General features: G+C 44.0%; 3 protein-coding genes across 5 annotated transcripts in view; 2 read left to right on the top strand and 1 right to left on the bottom strand.

Annotated features, from left to right (window-relative positions):
- The window catches only part of ADCY3 (adenylate cyclase 3), a 76,312-nt gene extending 74,443 nt beyond the window's left edge, over positions 1 to 1,869 (top strand). For both annotated transcript variants that reach the window (XM_081797115.1, XM_081797116.1), the window contains exons 21-22: positions 347 to 471; positions 979 to 1,869. In XM_081797115.1, coding sequence (XP_081653241.1) covers positions 347 to 471; positions 979 to 1,161 — 308 coding nt within the window. In that variant the 3' untranslated portion in view covers positions 1,162 to 1,869. The remainder of the gene's footprint in view (positions 1 to 346; positions 472 to 978) is intronic.
- On the bottom strand, positions 1,292 to 11,337 carry CENPO (centromere protein O). Of its 2 annotated transcripts, XM_006741318.3 has the most exons (8): positions 11,176 to 11,333; positions 10,835 to 10,937; positions 9,420 to 9,589; positions 6,612 to 6,729; positions 5,667 to 5,926; positions 3,930 to 4,101; positions 3,018 to 3,181; positions 1,292 to 1,780 (listed from the first exon to the last, which is right to left on the bottom strand). In XM_006741318.3, the coding sequence occupies exons 2-7, from the start codon at positions 10,866 to 10,868 to the stop codon at positions 3,045 to 3,047; spliced, it is 891 nt and encodes a 296-aa protein (XP_006741381.2). In that variant the 5' UTR covers positions 10,869 to 10,937; positions 11,176 to 11,333; the 3' UTR covers positions 1,292 to 1,780; positions 3,018 to 3,044. The 2 variants fall into 2 exon arrangements, with proteins under 2 accessions (XP_006741381.2, XP_081653243.1); XM_081797117.1 differs by lacking the exon at positions 3,018 to 3,181 and having other exon boundaries at positions 11,176 to 11,337.
- Positions 11,327 to 14,573, top strand: PTRHD1 (peptidyl-tRNA hydrolase domain containing 1). Its single transcript, XM_006741317.3, has 2 exons — positions 11,327 to 11,578; positions 14,228 to 14,573. Exons 1-2 carry the CDS (start codon positions 11,327 to 11,329, stop codon positions 14,396 to 14,398), a joined length of 423 nt encoding a protein of 140 aa, XP_006741380.1. The 3' UTR covers positions 14,399 to 14,573.
- The last annotated feature ends 2,246 nt before the right edge of the window (positions 14,574 to 16,819 follow it).

Genomic DNA, 16,819 nt, shown 5'->3' on the forward strand with positions numbered 1-16,819 from the left:
CCAGCCTGTTAATGTCCCCTGCTGTCCCCACTGTGAGGGGGTGGAGGTGGGATTCTCACTTCTGGAGGAGCTCACCTGAAGTACCAGATAGGTGTTGAAGCTGGCAACTTCCATACTGCATGAATTAGTTAGCGTACTGGCCAGGACAGGATAAACAGGAGACGTATCTGCCCTCTGGTGGCTTCAAGACAAGCTTCATGAGGAATATGTTAGCGGACTTAGGAGCTTTGTGGTTGGGGTCAGGTGGTGAATTCTCTGGGGGAGGGGCTGGTGGCTTCTGAGATGGGATAGTGAAGGGGATAAAATATGGCTCGTGGCTGTGCTCAATTTTATGTCCCTCCACCAGGCATGAACAAAGGAGGGGTCCTGGCTGGGGTCATTGGAGCCCGGAAACCACACTATGACATCTGGGGCAATACGGTCAATGTGGCCAGCAGGATGGAGTCCACAGGGGTCATGGGCAACATTCAGGTATGTCCAGCAGCAGAGCAGAGCGTGAGCTCAGGCCCGGGGGCCGGGAACAAAATCGGATGAGGGCGTGTTGCCGTGCCCTTCTGCCGCCTTTCTGTCAGCCCGGAGTGTCGAGGGGGTGGTTCTGGGAGACTGCAGGCAAGGGTGGCAAGAGCTGCCCCGGTGGAAGGGAGGAAATACTTCACTCCCCTTTCCGAAATTTAGGCTTAACTTCTTGGTAAGACTATCCTGCCTTTTGGTATGAACTTTCTGATCTCGTGCCTCCAACAATCCCCCCTGGAGTCTCCCCAAGCCGGGCCAGCTGGGTCTGGCAGGAAAGCGCCACAAAGCGGGGAGAGGGGACAAAGGAAGAGGGAGTGATGCTGCCGCAGGCAACCTGAGGCCATCCTCCAGGGACAGCAAGCACTGTGGCGAGCGCTCCGGCTGTGCCCGCTGGTGCGCAGATGGGGCCGGCTCTCTGGGACCTGCTGCCCCGCTCGGAGCTCACGCGATGTTCCCCCTCTACAGGTGGTGGAAGAAACACAAGCCATCCTCCGAGAGTACGGCTTCCGCTTTGTGAGGCGAGGGCCCATCTTTGTGAAAGGGAAGGGGGAACTGCTAACCTTTTTCCTGAAGGGGCGTGAGAAGCCAGCTGCCTTCCCTAACGGCTCCTCGGTCACCCTGCCCCACCAGGTGGTGGACAACTCCTGAATGGCCTCCAGCCCCACCACAGTCCAAATGGGAAGGGAGAACCCATTTTTTGGAATCAAAGAAAGGCCTTGGGAAAGGACACATGACCAAGTCCCAGCATTCCCAAATTGAAGTGCACACTCACATAGACTTTAGGTTTAAAAATCTCCTCAAGTCTTCATTTGTTCATGGATACGTGAGCTCTGAGGGCGGCCATACTATTCCTCAGTGTGCCTGTAGCTTCCTCAGAGAGTAGGGGTCTTAGGTGTAGTACTGGAACAATCCTTCCAGGGCTCTGGGTCTGACCAGCCCTCCTTCCCCCAGAGAGGCCATGGCCACTGTGAGCAGGAAATGTGTCCAAGGTGGAACAAAGCTGCCTTTGCTTCTGGGCTGGGAGCACAGATGGGAGAGCTGGGCTTCAGACGAGGACTCGGCAGGACTTGACAGCTGAGCAGGCGAGTGTTCTGCTCCCCAGCGCTCACCTGGAAGCAGTCTTTCAAGCTGGAGACCTGCTCGTCTCCATGTGGTCCGGGTTAGGTGAACTGGCCCTCATGCTGATGTTCCTGATAATCTTGAAAGGTTCTTCTGGAACCCCTGCCACCTTAGTCATGAGAGCAGAAAGTGCAATATTTCCTTTTACCTGGTGGGAGGGAGGGAAAGGGAATTTATTTCTGAGAGAAAAATATATAAACAGATCTTCTACATTTATATTTTTAACTTTCTGTTAAACCACTTTCCAATATTGCCTTGCCTCTTGAGCTCTTGCTACAGTCGCCTTTGCTGCTGCTTTAAAAGAGAATTTACAGGTACTGATAAAGAACAAGACTGTTTTATTAAAAGCTTTATTCAACTTGAATGTGCTCATTGTGAAACTTCGGTTCGGTACTCTGCTAACTCACACCACGCATCCTTACCACGTGCCTGCAAGGCAAGGGCCTGAACTAAGACGTCTGATTATTCTCAAGCTTTCTTCTAAATGGTGGTACAAGTGGACTCTATCTGTCCCCTGGGTGCCCACACACGTAGGTTGGGTCATCCGGTCCAGGAAGTGACTGAGTTAGGGCCTGGATGCAGCTCTGGGCCCAGGGCAGGAAGGACTCCTATTTGTGACTGGGCAAAGCAGGGACAGGCACTGAGATAGCTGGACCCACCAGACACAGGCTTTCACATCTGGGCACCATCTCTATAACAGAACGCTGTCAGCAAGGCTGAGACCAGGGTTATAATATAAGGAGAAATGACCCACTACTAAGACCAGGAGATGGGGGGAGACAGCTGCGGAACTGTGGCTGAGGGCCTGCAGCAGTGAGATGAGGGGGGATCTGCTGCCCTTTACAACCACTGAGTTTGAGTAGACTTCTGATCATGCTTTTTTATAGCTGACTTAATACATTCAACTCTCTACAAACATGTTTAGAAAACAAAGTATTAGCTACATAGAGCCTGATTATCCACAGTACTTACACTGTATTCTTTATAACATACTGCTTCAAACTAAAGATCAAACACACTTTCCTTAACCGTGTTATTCCTGTCATATCAGGAACCTGGAGTGTTCTAAGAACTTTCTTTTCAAAAGTCTCAGGAAAATGAGGCAGAATTACTTAAAGCTTTCATAAAAATCAGGAATACTCTTTCGTTAAAAGGTACATACTCCCTCTTTCACAAAATGCCTTCTGCCCCATCATCCGTCTGATTTTCAGCTAAAACATATCAAATCAATACCTCAACTGTCCAGACTTGCCCCTTACCACCCTGATGAGGTATGTGACCGTTCTCACTGCAAGGACGGGCCCCAGGCAAGGGGTCTGAGCCTTTCAACAGTATTCAGTTGCCAGGACCTAGCCTGGGACTGTGCATAGAATTATTTTACTCACTTCTGACGTATTCCCAATGAAAATATTCTAGGAGACCAGGCTCATATCCAACTTTTCTCCTTTTCTTGCAAATGAAGTAAACACTTGATGTAGGGGCTTTGAAAAAAACAGATTTTCATGGGATGCTCGCTGTTCTTCCCAGGCAGGGGATAATGCATCCATTCCTAAAACAGATTATATCAATCTCATTTAGTGCAACTGGGGGAATCAGAACCCAGATCACTGATGTTCTGGACCCATGTAACCGGTCTTTTTTTTTTTTTCTGGTCTGGAGCTGAGACTGCCCTTTACTGGACCAGTGAAATTTCAAGACCCGAACACACTCTGCCCAGAAGTCTAAAACCTACGGTGTGAAATCTGTGGCAGCTTCAAAACTTCCACCTCCTAAAAATATTTGATCCTATTTTTCATTATTGCCCATGTCACATTACTATGGTACATTTAACTAAAACAATAACACGATCTCTCTCAGCCAGTCCTAAAAAACTCCCGTATACAGAAGAGGCTCTAGAGAGCTAAGTGTATAGTTATTTGTATAATTGGCTTCTTACTGAAATGAGTCTTTTGCCTCTCTTCACTACAAGTGACCCTACGACTCAGCCTCATTAGCTGTCTCTCCTCAAGAGGGGTCTCCAATGACAACAAATCATCGACTGAAGGAACACTGGCAGAGTCAGATGGAGCAAAGGAGGTGGGAACTAGGGTAATTATGTTTACTACTTACAAAGAGGAGAGGAAAAATGGTAGAAGGAAAATATTCTTTGTATTTTACTGAGTAAATTTCTAGTAGATTAACAGAAGAATGGGTCTCCGGAGGTCCCACTGATACAGTCTACCTATTTTACCCTGTCTCATTCAACCTGAATCACACAGAGCACATTATCATTTCTCCGTCAAGGCACCCGTCCTCACCCTGGTACGTAACGGTGACGTCAGTTGGCAGGGCTGTCGTGAGGTCCTTATACAGCAGCCTGGCACAAAATGGGAACGACTGGCCCCGTGGCTCCACTTTGTAAGTAAACGACAGCAAGTTGCACAGTGAGTTTCTCCGCAAGGGCCCAGCCAGAAAGGCTGCAAAGTCACTCTGAGGAGGGTGGGGATCAAAACAGACACCAAATATATGATGATTACAGTTCCAAAGGCAGCGAGTGGTTGTGACACTTCAAACACATCTACAAAAACAGGGCCTGTGAATCAAATTTCAGAGAAATAAAGGGCAGAGAAAAGCCTGTAAAAAGGACTAATGATAAAGATTTATAAGATTATAACTAAGAGTTGGCGGCATCCTAGAAAGGCCTGCGGAAAGCACTAAATAAATGGCCGGGGCATGAGGGAGATGCACTGTCTTGGTAGAGCTGGCTAAGATGCTTTGTGTCTGCACTCTCGTGTCAGTCTAACTGACAACCAAGAGCTTCAGAGGTGTTCTAAACGCATGGGGGCGGGGCGGGGGGGAACAGGACACCAAGCTTATAAAAGTCACATATTCCTTACCTGCATTCATTTCCCGTCTACTTAAAAAGATTTGTTTTAGCCCAACCCTAGCTCCATTGCAACCCCAAAAAGGTAGGCCAGAGTTTAGACAGATAGATCGTATTCCCCTATGTATTCTTCTGCTTTGCTTCTATACCTAAGGTTTAGCAAGGCACTTGGCACGCAGTAGGTACTCTATAAATCCCTGTGAATTAAAAGCATAGAAACTACACAAGCATACATTGGAGACGCTGTGGGTTCAGTTCCAGACCACTGCAACAGAGTCAAATGAATTTTTTGGTTTCCCAGGACAGTTATGCTACGCTACACTGCAGTCTATTAAGTATGCGATAACATTACGTCTAAAAAACTAATGTACATGTTTTAATTTAAAAATACTTTATTGCTAAAAAAATATTTTGCTAAAAAATGCTAACCATCATTTGAACTTTTAGTGAGTCGTAATCAATAATCAGATCACAATAACAAATAATGAAAAATTGGTAATATTCCAAGAATTACCAAAATGTGACACAGAGACACAAAGTGAGCAAATACTGTTGGAAAAATGGCACTGAAAGGCTTGCTTAACACAGAGTTGCCACAAACCTTCAATCTGTAGAAAAAAACACAGTATCTGCGAAGCACAATAAAGTACAATAAAATGAGATGTGACTGTACTACTTTGTGAAGGGAAGAAAGGGTCAAGTATAAAAACCTGAGGACCACCATCAAGGAGTAAATAATCCCTTAACCAGTATCCATGCTTCAACAGCATCCAGAGTTTCAACAGGGGAAGAAGGTGGAAAATAGCTTGGATATAAATAAGAAACATGCATCAGAAGGATAATGGTCAAACTTCTGGCTCAGAAGTAGAAAACATTTTAAAATACAAAAGAAAACTTGCCTGCCCACCCCCCCTTTTCCCTTTTTAAGCCTATTCTGGGCTCATAAAATATGCTATATAAGATCCCAGACAGAGGCGCCTGGGTGGCTCAGGCAGTAAAGTGTCTGCCTTCGGCTCAGGTCTTGATCCCAGCGTCCTGGGATCGAGCCCCACATCGGGCTCCCTGCTCGGCGGGAAGTCTGCTTCTCCCTCTGCCGGTCCCCCTACTTGTGTTTTCTGTCAAATAAATAAATAAAATCTATAAAAAAAAAAAAAAATCCCAGACAAAATACCTGAAGTCGATCTGCCTGGTACTTCCTCCCAGCATAAGCGTTTAGGTATTCACAAAGACAGAACAGGAAGTGCTGAATATTAGTCTGTAAGTGTTTTGCAGATATCTCCTCTAGGGGAATGAAGACTGGAATTGAATGGTGATGTATCCGAAGTGGCTTTTGTATGACAAGGTCGATAAAATAGGAATCCAGCAGATTTCCTTCAAAAGCAGTGCTGATGCAGACACAGACCCCTCGGCTGGTCAGTTTCCCACTGAGCCCTGAAGCAAACAAGATGAAACCTCTCAACACACGTCAGCAAAGGGAGTATGTTCTTCAGCTGCATATGCCATTCGCTTCAGCACTGCCTCGTACATACAGTATGTGTTCAAACGTGTGTTGAAGGAACATCATAGACTCTTCTCACTCACTCTGGCTCACTCTGAATTTGAGTTGTTAAAACCATAGAAGATGGTTGGTGGAAAAATAAAACATCCTAATCCCAAATTATCGAAGAAGAGATTTTGAAATTTTCATTTTACCTCTTACTTTCCTCTGAGTGTCAACTAATGTACAATAGTCCATTTCCTTCCACAATCCTCTATGCCACAGATAATGGGCAGGATAAATCCCTTTTAATGGGGAAACAGAGACTTAATGGGTGCAAACTATTTGACCAGTGGCATCAAGCCAGCCAGTAGCAAAGGCAGTTCTAGTACAATTTCTGAAACACACTGAATAGCTAAAATGAATAATCTAAGCTGGCCACCAATCAATCTTCTGCAAAAGGAGGCCAATTTTGTAGGTCAAGATGCCTACAAATAGTATGCCAGCTCTGTGTGTGTATGCTGAGGAAGGCAAAAACCCATGCTCATGAAATAAGTCCAGGACTAATAATATATCTAGCAAACCAACTCACTAGAGACAAGAGACTCAGACTGGAACAGGTCAGAAAATAAATTATACCTGTAAAACGATATGCCTGCAGAATGGCTTTCACATTTTCCTTTCTTCTTTCCGCAACTTCTTGCTCACTGATTTCCAGTGTTTGGTCAGGTTCTACATTGACAGTAGATGCTTTAACCTATAAAATAATGTAAGTCATTATCACTCAAACACCAATCAATATGTATCACTACATTAATCAAAGAAGAAAAGCCAGATGACCACCTTAATTTATGCAGTAAAAACATTTAGTAAAATTCAATACCTGATCACAATTAAAACTCTAGCAAACTAGACACAGAAGAGTATTTCCTTAATCTGCTAAGAGTATCTATACAAAATTTAGAGCAAACAGGTTGACCCTAAGACTATTTCTACTCAACAATATACTGAAGATCTCAGCTAATAAAATAAGGCAAGAAAAACAAGCTACAAGGATTGAAAAGAAGTAAAACTGTTATTGTATGCATATGACATGATTCCAAATGTAGAAATCCCAAAAGAATAGAGAGATAAACAGAATTAATGTGGATTTAGCAAAGCTGTGATATATAAAGTCCAATATACAAAAATCAAATATATTTCTACATGACAATTTGAAAATCAAATTTCTAAAAAATAATACCATGTATCAGGGTTCACCAAGATAAGGCTTGTGGGTCAAACCTAACTCTACACTTATTTTTGTAGATAAGGTTTTACTGGAACACACCCATTAATTTACATGTTGTTTGTGCTGCTTCACAATACAACAGCAGAGCTGAGTAGCGGCCACAGAGACCATCTGGCTCACAAAGCCTAATATACTGATGATCTGGCCTTACACAGGAAAAGTTTGCTGACCCCTGCCACATACAGTAATATCAGGAAAAATCAAATACATAAAGATAAATATAATGAATGATTTAAGCCCTCTACACATAAAACTATATACACTGCTGAGAGAAATTGAAGAACTAAATAAATGGAAAGATAGATCATGTACACTGCCTGGAAGATGCAATACTGAAAATACTTCAATACTCCCCAAATTATGTGTATAGATTCAATGCAATCCCAATCAAATCTATAGGTTTGTTTTTGGAAACTGACGGCTGATTCCCAAATTTATGTAAAATTCAAGGGGCCAAGAAGAGCCCAAGATAATTCTGAAGAAGACAACATATATGACAGGTGTCAACACTTAGCAGTAAATGAACCTCTGGTACTAGGACAAAGACAGACAGACCAATGGAACAGAAGTCAGAAACAGGCCCACAGTGGCCCCAAAGATCCATTACAATACAATGGGAAAAGAATGGACTTCAGAAAGTGGTACTGGATGCAGTGGGTATCCATATGGAAAAACAAAAAAAATATGACCTCTATTTCATACCATACACAAAAATAATTCCAGATGGACTGTAATTCTGAAAGTAAAAAGTACAATAGAGCTTTTAGAAGATACCACAGAACATCATCATCTTAAGTTAGGCAAAAATTTATTAAAAGAAAACAAGAGCAGTAAGTAAAAAGTTAGATTCCTAAATCAAACTTCATTTAAATGAAGACTTTCTTTTCATCACAAGATACCATTAGAGAGTGAAAAGGCAAGCCACAGGCTAAGAGAAAATTCATAATACATATCCCAAACAAAGAATTCATACCCAAAATATGTAAAGATTCTACAATTCAGTAAGAGATAGACAATGCAATAACATTTTTGCAGAAGCCTTCTTGAAAAGCTTATTTCACAACAGAAGACTTTCAAGTATCCAATACAAGTACTTAACAGCATTAGTTGTAAGGCAATTGCAAATTATTCCACCATGAGATACTATGACACTCCCACCCGAGTGACAATTTTTTTAAACTGACAATATCAAGTACTGGTAAAGATGCAAAACAATGGAAATCTCATACACTGGTGCTGGGAATGTAAAATTGGTATAATCACTTCCAGATACTATTTGGCAGTATTTACTAACGATAATATACCTACCCTGTGACCTAGCAATTCTGCAAGGTATACACCCAATAGAAAAGTACATATTTTTACATCAAAAGAGAGGAACAAGAGTTTCACAGCCCCAAAGTGAAACAACCCAAACAACCCAAATGTCACCAACAGTATAATTTAGTAAGTAAATTGTGGACTAGTCATAAAATGAAATTACTATACAGCAATAAAAAAGAATGACCACTATATGCACCAGTTTGGATGAATCTCACAGACAGAACATTCAGCAAAAAAAAGTCAGACATGAAAGAGTTTATACTTTTTACATTTACATGAAGTTCAATGACGTAGTGTTTTATGAAGCATTTTCTTGGCCGTGCAGGAGTTATTGGAGAAGTAGATGTACAGAAAGAGAAACAACTAGCAGACTACTGCAATAATCCTGGCATCCAAATACTTGAAGTACAAAGACAATCTAAAGGAAAATTTGACATGTCTTGCTGATTGACCCCAGGCTTGAGAGAAAACTGAAAAGAGGGAAGAATTAAAGTTCACTGTGTGGTTTCAAGCGTGGGTAAGGGAAAGATGGCGCTAATGACAAAAGTGCCAATGACTCAAGTCAGGCTGAGATTGAAGTAACAGGCTCATGTCTCTGAGTTCGGGCTAAGAGACTACTACAAAGAACCTGCCTGGCCTATCAGTAATGTCTGACAATTATTGGTTCATACTAGTATTAGTTGATTCTACAGGACTGATCACTTGAGAGGTCAAGGGCTGCAATCAATCCAGTAAGATCACAGGTGAAACCCAGTATACAAATTTGCTAATTCCCAGATCATGCTTGCTCTTTTCACTCCGGGAAAACCTGCTAAGGTCACCCTTGCACTCACTCTGGCTTGACGCTGCTTCACTTCAGCTCTCAGCTCATCTCGCAGACATCTCAGTTTATGAATCTTGGTCCCAAGAGCGCTTTCAACTGCCTGTGCTCTCTGCGGATCTTCTAAGTTTTTACGGGATCTATTCACTTGAATCTCTAGTCTTTCCAAGTGAGCTAAAACACCTGAGGAAAGTAAAAAGGCAATTTCACAAGAAGCCAGGGATTTCTAACTCTGGCAACAGGGAGCATTTCAGGGGGGACAGAGGGTGACTCTTTTTTCAGAACTTTGGTCAGCTAACATGTTACACATTGGCTACAATTTATAAAACCAGAGGAGGTGACAACAGAAATCCATGATAAGCAACCTCACAGGCTCAGCACTAATGTACAAGCAGTCCCTGACCAGGACACTGTCCAAAGACAGCATTTTCTGAATATAACTCATCTCAGTTACCCATGATAATAAGGACTCAGGGGAAAATGGGGTCACCAAATTCAGACTCTCAGAAACTTTTTTTTTAAATGTAGAATTATTTTTTAAATTAGCTTTTATACATGTTTTCCCAAAGTGCTAATGCACTAATTTAGACATCCAGAGAGACTTAAATTAAGTACTTTGAAGCTCTGAAAAGTATTATTCACACAGGACTATAAAGATACACACTAGAGGGAACTGCCTACCAATAAGACTGGGTATTAAAAAGGAAAACAAGTTCATGGTTGGACAGAAATTCAGAGGCAAATCTCATTTCCCAGGAGATTAAGGACCAATACAGGAAAGGTCACAGTTTCAAAATGCCAATCAAGTCTAACAATAAGGCATTTGCTGAACATTTCCTACATATTAAGACACTTGTGCTACATGCTTTACTTGCAAACCATGTAAAGAATTAAAGCATGTGCTTGAAGAGACTTAAATACTTATCTAATCTCCACAACCACCACCTTAAGGCTATTCTTTGCCTCCACTTTCCAGATGAAGAAATTAAGGCAGAGAAAGGTAAAATAACTTGCCTAAGGCCACGATATTTCTAATGGCAGAGCCAAGACTCAAACCTAGGTCTAACCAACACCAAAGTCACTGCCTGGCACCGACCCTTCCACAAGTGTAATGCCTAAGTGACCCCAAAAAATCCTGGAAAGAGACCTCACTGGCTAGAACTGTAGCTCTGAAATATAAACACTGGGCATATTATGAACGCGACCTATCGGTTTAAAAAGGGGCCGGAGCCTAGAAATGTTTGAAGTAATTTCCTTGTGCAATGAATGATCTTAGCTGCCTGTCCCTTTCAGTCTGCAGTTGGTTCCTTTCACCACAATGCTCCCAAACAGGCGAGGTCACACATCCGTCAGAGGAGGAAAGGGCTCGTTTAACTAGGCATCATGGTGGCAGCAGTAATAAGGGGGAAAAGGCGACCCTGTGAATACCTCCTTTGGACTTGCCGTCATTCGCCCACTCCATCCTCAGACTTCCACAGGCCCTCCTATGAAGTTGGGCAGCAAAGCGGCAATAGGGACCCAGATTTCCTTGCTGGTAGAAGTAAAAAGGCAAGAAAGTCACACCTATTCACGGCAGGACGCGCACAACTCAGGCACGCACCGCCGGCCCCCGGACACCCTGACCCGCCCCTCCCGTTCCCCGGTCCCGGCTGGCGGTGTCCCCGTCTACCTGCCCCTGAGCGCGCCCCAGAACACGGCTTTGTAAGAGGCCGTTCAGCCTTCCACTCTGGTCACCGCCCCTCCGTCACCGGGTCTTATGTTCCCCTTACCTCCGCTCCTCTCGCTCACCCAGGACGAGGATGAGAGTTCCCGCCGTCCAAGCCTTCAAAAAAAAAAAATCAAACCAATCGGACCCAGGGTGCTTTGCGCCCCCGCCGTACAAAAACATGGCTGCGCTCAGGGCCCCTCCCTCATCCCGGCATGCACTGGGGAGTAGGTGTGGCCTTTCGGTGGGCCCGGAAGATGGCGGCCTCTGGCGCGGAGCCGCAGATCTTAGTCCAATACTTGGTGTTACGAAAGGATCTATCGCAGGCTCCATTCTCCTGGCCAGCGGGCGCACTGGTAGCGCAGGCCTGCCATGCAGCCACCTCGGCCTTGCACATTCACCGCGACCACCCGCACACGGCCGCTTACCTCCAAGACCTGGGGCGCATGCGCAAGGTGGTCCTCGAGGTGAGGCATCCGGCGGAGGGGGAGGGGTGCCGAGGCCGTCGAGACCGGAAGTGGGTGTGGTATCGAGGCCCAGATTTAACTTCGTAGCGTGGGTACGGCGGTAGTGGGGAGGAGTCGTTTACATCTAAGCTTTGGAAAGGGCTCAGGGGCTTCCGCTCTTGCTCCCGGAGCCTTGCCTTGGTTGGACGGGGTCTGGCTGTGTGAAGAGCGGACGTCGGGCGGGTTATTAATGCCTCCCGCACCCGTCCGCTCTCCCCCGCGTCGCTCTTACGAGGTGCCTGTGAGGGTGGAGGCCGGTGGAACCAGGCCCTGCCCTTCTACCTGTGCACTGGGTCGGCCTTTTATTGCGACGCCCAAAGGTACTGTCCCGCTCCCTCCCCGAAAAACCGATTCGGAAGGGATAAGAACACGGGGTTCCCTATTGCAAGTGAAGTAAAACTGAAGCATTACCGGAATATGACGCCTAATTATTTTAAAGTAAATGTGTACCTAATATAAGTTGAACCTAGCATCATAAATACCAGACACCACCGGTGTAAAATAAGAGGTCAGGTTCTTTTTGCAGATGGCCAAACAGATCTTACCCTTACCTTTTCCCTTTGTCAGTTCTGCTGCTGGAAATGTATCCTAGGAAGATAATCAGATGCACCAAAGAGCATTGTATAGTACAAGAATATTCATAGGAGCACTTTATAATAGTAAAAAATGTGGAAATTAGTAAATTTCCAACACTAGCGATTGGTTCATTTTATGCCTATAAAATGTGCTATTATAAAGCTAGCATAAATCATGGTTTTGGAGCATATTTAGTTGGCCTGGAAGAGTGCTCATTATGTGATGCTAACTGAACTGTATTCTATACAAAATGATTCAGATTTTGGAAGGAAAAACTAAGGAAATAAATCCAAATATTAAGCACGTGGTGGGATTTTGGTTAGTTCCTAATGCTTCTCTAGTCTTTCTAGTTTTCTACATTAAGCATATATTTTACTTTACACTATAAAATTTATTTTAAACACACCAGAATCCTGGAGTGGGGTAATACCCTTATGGCTAGCTGGCACAAGCAGATTCTCTGTCAAGAGAAGAACTTCTGTTGGGTAGTAAAACATCAGGCAATAACCTGTGGCGAAATGTTTTGAGAATCTGAGTAGACAGAAAAGAAGCAAATAGCTTTTTATTTATACTCTTTTTATAGGAAGAAGGGCTCAAGAAATCATCTGGTTCAGATATCCCCCCTCCCTCACATTCAGGCAGATAGTATATTTATTTACCCCTTTTCTCAGATAAGAGGTCTGAAGCCCACAGAGATTAGGTGAGACCCCTAAGTCTGAAAGACATCTGATGATTCCTAGCTGTTAGCCGTAACTCAAGAAGGGGATCAAAGAGTCACTCCTGATTAAATTAGGGTGGTGCTGTAGCCATAAAGACCAATAAAATATAAGACCATGCCAAGGCTAACTCCACTTATTGGGTGCTTACTATGTGCCAGGCACTAGTCTGAGCCTAATGTCATTGAATCGTCACTGCTGCTAAGAAGCGTTATCATTCCTGTTTTACAAAAGGGAAAGAAAGTCCCAGCTAAGTCACATTAACTCCTCAAAGATCCCACAGTCCAATCCCTGGGGCCCCTGGGTGGCTCGGTTGGTTAAGTGACTGACTCTTGATCTCAGCTCAGGTCTTGATCTCGGGGTTGTGAGTCTGGCCCCGAGTTGAGCTCCATACTGGGTGTGGAGCCTACTTAACACACACACACACACACACACACACACACAAAACACAATCAGGGGCAGAGCGAGAGTTTGGACTCACTGTCCTATGCTGCTGTCTGGTGCTGAAGAAGGAGCGGGGAGGGGAAGTCCATGAGTTCTCCAGCATGGCTGTGCCCAGAGGGCTCTAGATAAAGAGTGACAATCTCAGCATCCTCTAATTTGATAAGACATAGCTCTAGTTATCTTAGTGGCTTCTGCCTTTCTAGGCAAAAAAAAAAAAGAATACCTATGCCAAATAACACACTAATTATCATTATTTTCTGAGTGCTAGCTTCAATACTTCTTGTTAATGGGAGTCAGCATGGTGATAAGGATGAGGAGAAACAGTGGGAGAAGGATGTGAGAGAATGGTTTGCCTGCCGAGCCCGCTGAGCTAACAAGCGGGAACTCTCCCAGCAGAAGGAAAACCCTTCAGGTTTGGGTGGGATTGGGCGGGAGGGAAGGATGGAGATGGAGGTGATGTGTTGTTAGAAATCCTTTCCTACTCAACTCTTAATTAAGTCAGAGCTGGCTGAAGGATTGGGACAGCTGCATGGGCACCAGCCATAAGAGAAGTAGAAAATGTAGAGAGCACAATTATGGACAATGCATACAGCATCTCAAGAGGGAAGAGAAAAATCATCTCCATTTTAGAAGTGGGCAGATTACGCCTCTCCCTCTCCTACCCACAGGCCGCTTATCTAAGGTCCTACAGAGAGTGAATGCAAATGGGGCGGTGAAGCTGATATTTCTGGAGACATGCTCTACAGCTCCTTCATTGAGAGAGCTGTTCCTCCACTTTGAGTCAAGAGGAACCCCCTCCACACTTTTATTCATTACCTTCCGACACTTCCTAAATGGGCCATTCAGTCTGTGTCCTGTGCTCTGCTCCTGGTAGGCTGCAGATGAAAGCACCCTAAAGGAACTGGCTGAGACTCTGCAGCAGAAGAACATTGACCACGTGCTTTGGCTGGAGCAGCCTGAGAATATCGCCACTTGCATTGCGCTCCGTCCCTACCCCAAGGAAGAAGTGAACCAGTATTTGAAGAAGTACCGATTGTTCAAATGACTAAGGTTATCAGTTGCCTTGATGTATTTGAGCATCAGCCGGATCCAGAAACTGCATGCCATCCGTCCCTAAGCATCATGTACTCCTCTCCATGGCAACCCGCTCTTCCCTTTAAGTTATGAATGTTTCTTGAGGGTCAAACACATGTTCATATTAAAGTTGTCATTAATAAGTACTTCCTCTTATTTTTAATTATTCATTAGTTCAGATGGGGAAAGTCAGTGAGCCGCAACATTCATTGTCCATGGGTCATTTCTCAAATGGAAGATTTGGTTAGACTCCTATCCAGGGGTCAAAGAAACAAACACCCTTCCTTCTTTATTAGGAATAAGAGTTCTTCCAGTCACCCAAGTTTAAAACTTTACCTTTGAATTCTGGATTTCTTATTCACATCCAGATATCATACTCATTGAATCTAGGGCAATATCAACTTTAAGATACACCATTATTTTACATGTTTTTAAGAAAGAAGATATGCTGCCATTAAGACATGCGATTAACCCTAGGATGTGTTTCAGTTTCAAAGATGTTAAAACATGCATCTGCATGCACACACACAAATATATATTTGATGAAATTTGTCAAGTACCATATGGTAGTTTTCAGTGCAACCACCCTGCATCAGGCTCTCATTTTGTTCATCAGAGTGTCCCACTGGTCTGCTCCCCTCCCATGTATCCTGGCTACAATCCAGCAGACTTTCTGCCACGAGGTTTATTTAAGATCATTGAGCACCCTGTTAAATAGAGACTCCTACGTGCCCATAGAATAAAGTCAGAACTCCTCAGCTTAGCTTTCAGACCCTCCACATTTATATTTCCTACCTAGCATTTGAAGTTTATCTACTACTCTTTCCTTATCCAAACTTGCTGTTTCAACAAAGGCACTCCAGTTGCTGCCCGCCAGTCTCAGGCCTGGGAGTCAAGCGCTAGTACTCTTCCCTGCCCGTTCCCACCTCTGGACTTACTATTTCTGGCTTAAGTTCAATCACCTTCACAAAGTCTTACCCAGCCCAAAATGACAGTTCCCTTCTCTGAACATCTAGAATGCTCTGTACAGTGTTTTACTTATTTCTAGAAGCATTTGGAAACATCTACAGAAACTGCTTGGACCTCTGTGAAGTAAAGGTTATAAAGGGTAATTTGCTCGGCAGTTACTTGTTGCAAGTCTATGGTGGGTGGCAGGCTATGTTAGGAGCTGAAAAAAATAAGGGTGAACAGAACAGTTTTTGCCTTCAGGTAGCTAAGAATCTAATGAGAAGACAGATATGTAGATAGTTCATACAGAAAGAATTGTACAAGGTAATGTGGCTATACTTTCCCCCTCCCATCTAGATGCCAAAACAACTAAGATACTAGATACAAAGATTTTCCGTTACAAGAGGTGGTCATTTGAAACTAGGAGAGTGGATAAGAGAATTGGTAGAGTGCTGAGGGCAGAACCATGTCCAGGAAACCACCGCAGTAGAGTTTCAATCAAATGCAGCATGGAATTTCAGTATCTAAGTACTGGAAACATGTAGCATTTGGGAACATAATGGTGAGCTTGTTGAAAGCAGTTGAAGTAGCATATCGGGGTAGGACTCTGTCGTCTATTGAGACAAGAATGGGAGAGGAGGTAAGAGGTGGGGACCATTCTTTCAAGAAGCTCAGATGGGAGGAAGTAATGATTGAATGGGGGCTGGAAAGGTGAATGCTAGGTCCCATAGGGGGAATTTTCTTAGATGTCTGAGCAAGTTTATGGGTGAGGAGAGGGAGGCCAGGAAGAAGAGGGATTGAAGTTACTAAATGGAATAACTGATAAAGTCCAGAAGAAGTGGGAAGAGGTGGGGTCAAGGACATAGGGAAGGACTGGCCTGGAATGGAGAGAGAGAGAAAACTTTTATGAGACTGGAAGAAAGAAGTGGGGAAATATATATATATACGTGAGTTTATATAGACTGGAGAGGGGAGAAAGTTGAAGTTGACCATCCTTGTTGACTTCATTTTCTTCTGTGAAGCAGGAGGTATATAGCCTTTCAAAACACTGAACAGACTTAACTAAGCACTGTATTATATGGCATCGCATGGTGGTAAAGACCTCACAGTCTGGTGTCAAATGGCCTGAGTCCAAATCCTGGCTCTCATACATTCAAACTGTGTGAATTCGGACAAGTCCATCAACTTCCCTGAGCCCCATTCCTTCATCTGTACAATAGGCATTTATGGGAGTGCTACGTGGATTAAATGTGTTAGTATGTACAGGTCCCATTAGAACAGTGCCTGGGCACTTGGAGCTAGAACCTAAGCATAGGAAGATAGTATAAGACACAGCCCTCAAAGAGCTTTCGGTCAAGTAAGCCCCGTTGTCTAATTCCCTTTCTGCTTGAGAGTGATGCCATCCAAGATCCATGAAGCGCTCCCTGCTATTAGGAAAATGTTT

Source organism: Leptonychotes weddellii, chromosome 10, assembly GCF_054177405.1.
Source record: "Leptonychotes weddellii isolate Sample4059 chromosome 10, ASM5417740v2, whole genome shotgun sequence".
NCBI lineage: Eukaryota > Metazoa > Chordata > Mammalia > Carnivora > Phocidae > Leptonychotes > Leptonychotes weddellii.

Coding starts and splice junctions, on each gene's coding strand:
- CENPO (XM_006741318.3), bottom strand. CDS start 10,868: ATGGAGTGGGCGAATGACGGCAAGTCCAAAGGAG. Junction 9,590..10,834: donor TGACGGCAAGTCCAAAGGAG/GTATTCACAGGG, acceptor TACTTTCCTCAG/GTGTTTTAGCTCACTTGGAA. Junction 4,102..5,666: donor ACCAGGCAGATCGACTTCAG/GTATTTTGTCTG, acceptor CACCCTCCTCAG/AGTGACTTTGCAGCCTTTCT.
- PTRHD1 (XM_006741317.3), top strand. CDS start 11,327: ATGCACTGGGGAGTAGGTGTGGCCTTTCGGTGGGCCCGGAAGATGGCG. Junction 11,579..14,227: donor TGCGCAAGGTGGTCCTCGAG/GTGAGGCATCCG, acceptor TGCTCCTGGTAG/GCTGCAGATGAAAGCACCCT.